Below are 5,782 nucleotides of genomic sequence, written 5' to 3' on the forward strand. Positions count from 1 at the left end.
GAGGGCACATATACCAACTCCGATCCCTTGCGTCCACGCCTTGAAGCAGTCACCGACCAGCGCGACTGCCCCAAGACTCGCATATTTACGGAGGGCTTAGATAACAATCCATCCTCGTGGTACTAAGGTCAGCCTGCTTCGCTACTCGCCGGTAAATAGAATTGCATCCAAAAGTATGTTACCAGAACAAAGCCCCCTTTACCTCGAGAGGAATATAATTATGAACGATTCAAACTGTACTTTAAAGCAGATGTTATCCTATAGCGGCTTAATTTTATCAAAATACGGCCAAACGGACCCCCAGGGTCCGCCGCCATAGGATAACAGAGTCACCGAGAAGTACGGACATCATTATCTCCAATCACCCAAGGAGCTCAACGGAGCAGCTCCTTTATAATCCCCTAAATTCATACGCAGCCAATCAAGACCCTACTAGAGCATGCCCGCTACCCCCAGACTAGCATATAACATATATACAACTATAATAGTGAAACATGAATGTACACGGCCGAACAATAATCCAGATGGCACAACACTGACGGGCCGCTACTTTACGAGTTTGTATTATATTTCTAATTTATTTACTTACTAATGTATTCATTTATCTACGTATCCATGCCAATAGAGTTAACATTATTATATGAGAACGGTTGGCCACAATATTAAACTGTGTCTTGAAGGGCCCAAACAAGGGAATGTATGATACAAGGTAAAACAGTCAAGTATGTAAACCGAATAACGCGGAAAAGAGGAAGCAGAACCTACAATCCTGCGGTAAACCGGCTTCTGTCGAAAGTCAATGCCATGGCCTGTTTGGGTCCATTTAAGAATACTGTTCCCTGCCGCTAAATACACCTGTGCTCCAGCCCATGGCAGACATTATAATGACGCGAGAATATTGCCTTTTTTTTTTGGCTTGTCTGTTTGTTAGTTCGTATGTATCGTGCTTTAATCCATTCGGAACAATGTATAACACATAGACCAGGCAGTTCGAGATCGGTAGTGGGATGATATCATGGTTGCCCGACGGCTACTACCAAGGAATGATAGGATAAAGTTGCCCCGGGTTGAAACGCACACTATAAAAGTCGATGATTCCAGGGAGGTACACCTCCCTGATGATTCTGACCTCCTGTGTAACCGGAGCCGACCAGGCAGCAACCCGAAGGTGGAGATGCTAATGACCTTATTACTATGCATGTCCAAAGAGCGAGTCCCAGCAGGATAGCCCGAGCCCGCTTCGTCGCTCCCCAGAATCCCCGTCTGTGATCACTCTTACGCCTGTATTGTGATAAGAGAGAAAGAGAGAAAAAGAGACGAGAAGCGCGGTATCCGAAATGGAAATGGGGGGGGGGGGAGGGTGCTAACTTTGGCATGAAAACAAACTTTGTTGCCCTATCTGTACTTTGACTTATGTAAGACAGCGTTCGGCAACTGTAATGCACTGGCATGTTGATAACTCTCAGTTTACAACTCTCAGTATACAATAATAAAGATTGGGTATATAGCCCTTACCACAACCTGAAACATATAATTAAAGCTAAGAGTGAAGAACATTTAGCTTTCAAAAGATTGATAAAAACTTATTTTCGCTTTCAAACCAAAACTTTACTTGGGTTGTCATCCCCGAAACGCTCACTAAGCGCCACAATACTGTGCGCTATTATGAGAAAATCTTATCAATTCGGATGTAGCGTCTAAATGTATTAGACGACCACCGGCCCATGCCTTTAATCCTTGCATCCGGAATGCCTGCCGTGGCAGCTGACGTGGCCGCTCCAATACGGAACGAATGAGAAGAAAATAGTGCGACTGGGAGGCGTACGAACTCCACGCAGCGCTTTAATATGTTATTGAAATCCTTCCTAACTAGGGGGGCCCCGTCATAACGCACGAAGAAAGCTTCGCTACCACGTGGACGCACAGCCACGTAGGCACTAGCGGCTGCTACTGGACATATGCTCTTGGATTCGTTGCTAGGCAAGATTATATAACAACCGGCACCCCCCTGGTCAGTCTTGGAAGAACGGAGGTGTAGCTCCAAAGCTGCCTTGCCGCTGTGCAGGCGAACGTCAATCAATCTGAGAGTGGGGGTGTGGTTTCGGGCGCGGACGGTAAATTCCCCAACCCGGAGAAACGCAAAGAAAGCTACTAGAAAAGCAGTTCGAAACAGCAACGCGTCGAATGACGAAGAGCACACGTGTGGGAGAGCCACAAGCATGCGGCTTAATATGGGTAAGGTGATCGGGCAGCGCACGTCCCTGGAGATGCGACCACGTTTGCTGCCGTCCAGCATGCGCCTAACGATAAAGCACTGTGTGACGTCACGTAGCCCGCGTGACTGCAAATGAAAGGAGAGCCCCGCGATATAGGTGGCCAACGTGGCAGCTGCGTAACCGTTAAGGGACAGGTAGGCTATAAATTGCACAATCTGCTCGAGCGTGGGGTTAGCGCTGAGGCTGAAATGATACGCCGATCGAAAAGATTGAAAAGATTCCCATGCCTGTGTATATGTGCTGTGCGTGCTAGCAGCCCGGGATTGGGATATGAGTCTCTCTCGTTCTAGCACAAGCTCTCCCACAGCTGGCGTGGCAGGGGGGTCTCGTGGGGATCTGCTTGTGGTGCCAACAAACGGAATCTCTCCATCTGAAAACGAGACAAAGAATCAGCTATGTCATTACGGCAACCGGGGACGTAACGTGCTCTGAACCAAATGTTGCGCTCGAGGCAGCACACTACGAAAATTCTGACCAGGGCCATAATGCGTGGGCATTTAGAGCTTTGCTTGTTTATGACATGCACTACCGTCTGATTATCTGAGCAAAACAGCACCTTCTGATTAGCAATGCGCTTTCCCCAAACTTGCACTCCGATGACAATGGGAAGAAACTCCAAATATGCGATGGAATGTTTTTCCCGCAGCACCCCGGGGGGCCATCTGCCCTGCGCCCACTCCCCATCGAAGTAGATGCCAAACCCAATGCTACCCGAAGCGTCTGTATAAAAACTGAACGCGCTATTCGAAGTCCATTCGCTTGCCGATCTAATCACGGTGCCATTGAACTGCATTAAGAAGGTGAGCCACGCACGCAAATCCTCTCGGGCGCCGCGGGTTAGTCTAACCTTATGAAATGGTTGCTTTATCCCAATTGTAAGGTCAATTAGTCTCCGCAAGAACGCTCGCCCAGGTGCGACCGCGCGACAGACGAAATTAAGCTTGCCTATTAGCGACTGCAAACGCCGGAGTGTAAGCTTTTGGCAACAGGTGGCTTCCTCTAGGTCAGCGCGCAAAGCCACCACCTTCTCTGCCGGGACCTGTACAGTAAGCGAAACAGAGTCGATTGTGAGCCCCAAATACTCGATAACGGTGACAGGACCCGTAGTCTTGTCATTAGCCACTGGCACCCCAAACCGCTCACACATTGCAAGGAAAGAACGCATAAGACTGGCGCATTCATGTCGAGAGCTAGCTGCGAAGAAAAAATCGTCCAAATAATGCAATACGCCATCCGACTCAGCGATATTTCTACAACAATACTCGAGAAAGGTACTGAAACGTTCGAAAATCGCGCACGACGCCGAGCAGCCCATCGGAAGACAACGATCGTAATAATATAGACCATCTATGCGCATGCCCAGTAGCTCAAAATCATCAGGATGCACGGGGATAAGACGAAAGGCAGACTGTATGTCCGCTTTTCCCATGACTGCCCCCTGCCCCAAACGCGTTACGAGGTCAACGGCGTCATCGAAAGTAGAATACCTGACCTGACAATCGCGCGGGTCAATGCAATCATTTACGGATGCACCGCGAGGGGCTGACAGGTGTTGGATCATGCGAAATTCCCCAGGCACCTTCTTTGGCACCACCCCAACTGGGGAGCAGCGAAATCTTGGAAAAGGAGGTGAGACATATGGACCGACTATTCTCCCCAGGCTAACCTCTTTGAACAATTTACGATGTAGAACCTGCGCGTGTGCTGTCGCTGAGACCAGGTTTCGTGACTCGTGAGCGACCCGCTCCCCCGTATAACCCAAACGGAAACCAAAACGAAAGCCCTCAATAATGTTTACTGCAGCTGTCTTATCCGGATAATTGCGCAGAAAGGGGATCACGCGCTCAATGTTAATTGGGGATGGGCCGAGAGTCTTTTTGGGTGCCATTGACAGCGCCCCGCGTGCAGGCTTGAGCTGTGTGGGTAGAGGAGCCGCAATTTGCGCAGACATGTGCGAATCTGCAGATCGCCCGCTTGCAAGAGCCCGCGTTGAATGCGAAGCAGTGATTGGCTCGTCCGCGTGCAAAATCTGCCCCCGCTCTCCTATCTCTCGCGGGTGAGGAAGGCCCCCCGCGACGACCTCGCGGGTATGACGTGGCGGCTCCTGACCCAGCTCCCGCCCGAAAGGGCTGCAACGGAGTATACGAACGAAACGCTGCTCTGGGCTGGGCTGTGGCTACGGTTAGCCACAGCTCCGTGTCAATAGTCGCCCACGAACGGAGCGGCTGTCGCGCTTGCCGCAGCCTGAATTGCACATCATACGTGCGCCAATTATAGCCTCCGAAGCGCACGATTGATCGAACTGTGTCCATATATTTGAACAACTCGCGCGCTCGATTTCCATGCTTTTCTACATACACCGAAGCGTATGTCAGAAAGGCCGACGTCCACATATCGATATTTGCAATTTGCGGGGTGCGGCTCGCGCTCCTGACTTGCAGAGATCCTCCAGCCTGCACGAGGCTGAATGACGCCTCCTCACTCAGGGAACCTACGTCGGATTTGAGGAGGATGCCCAAATCAAGAAACTCCCCCTTCCAAATTTTTTCTTTAACCGACATGGGGACGACGCTCCCCAGCTCATCCCCTACGCACGACAAGGCTTGGGGAAGGGCATCAAAAGTGTCAGGTGGGTCAATCAACTGACCAACCGGACTAAGATCTACCGATTTGCTTGCCACGTGGTGCTCACGCACCACCGCGTCGACCACGGTGGGCCAAGAGGCGTCACCATGCTCACACGCAGACACACTATACTCACCGGATGCTGCAGGCGATCCGCCTTGACCAGCTGCCGGGTCCTCCTCCCCACTCTTGGTTGTCTTTCGACCACGACGACGCGTCGACGAGGGCGGCGCTGGCGGCTCCTTCCCCATCACCTTCTTCACGATCTTACTCCTGGACTTCGGCATAGTGAAAGTCCAGAACCGGCGTTGTGATATGCAGAACTAAGATGATATTAACTTAGGTCTAAACGTCCCGATGCGAAAATGCAAAGACAGTGCCCCAGAATTGACGATGTAAGTTCACGTATGATATCCAATATTTCAAAGGCAAGAAGGTATACCCCAAAAAGTTCCAAGGGAGGGAAAGTAGCACGAAGATGATAGAAAACTACAAAGTTTCGAAGTTCAATGTGTAAGACAATGCACGAAATCCAATATTAGGAGCCGCCTCAATTACTTCCTACTTCCACGACAAACCACCATCGAATGACGCTACCTAAGCAATTTCTTCACCGCGTGCGCTTACCCCCGCAAACGAGAGGGGCAGCAAGAGCAGGGGTCACCTGTTGCGTAATCCCCCCTGCCCTATATCTGCCCGGCAACATCGCTACTGTGTCCTTCAAGAGTAAATTGTTTTAACTTCCTTGCAGTCCGTTAAAACCCATTATTATCATTATTTTACAAAATCATAAGGTACAAAATAATACCTTTTAAATGATATATTGGTCACTAGATATAAAGGTACAATTTTGAAGTTATGGTCAAAAGAAGCAAACATTT

The 5,782-nt window shown here is 49.8% G+C and overlaps 2 protein-coding genes across 2 annotated transcripts; both read right to left on the reverse strand.

Annotated features, from left to right (window-relative positions):
* Positions 1-1,662: 1,662 nt before the first annotated feature.
* On the reverse strand, positions 1,663-2,296 carry LOC139728711 (uncharacterized). Its single transcript, XM_071639654.1, has one exon. It carries the CDS (start codon positions 2,294-2,296, stop codon positions 1,664-1,666), a length of 633 nt encoding a protein of 210 aa, XP_071495755.1. The 3' UTR covers position 1,663.
* Positions 2,297-4,126: 1,830 nt separating this feature from the next.
* LOC139728721 (uncharacterized) lies at positions 4,127-5,017 on the reverse strand (the record flags this gene model as incomplete). The annotated part of the gene is made up of 1 exon (XM_071639662.1): positions 4,127-5,017. A coding segment is annotated over one exon (891 nt), but the record flags the coding sequence as incomplete, so codon positions are not given.
* Positions 5,018-5,782: the final 765 nt, after the last annotated feature.

This window comes from Diadema antillarum, unplaced genomic scaffold, assembly GCF_040938485.1.
Source record: "Diadema antillarum isolate AM-2024a unplaced genomic scaffold, OU_Dant_1.0 seq00000193_RagTag, whole genome shotgun sequence".
In the NCBI taxonomy this organism is placed as follows: Eukaryota; Metazoa; Echinodermata; class Echinoidea; order Diadematoida; family Diadematidae; genus Diadema; species Diadema antillarum.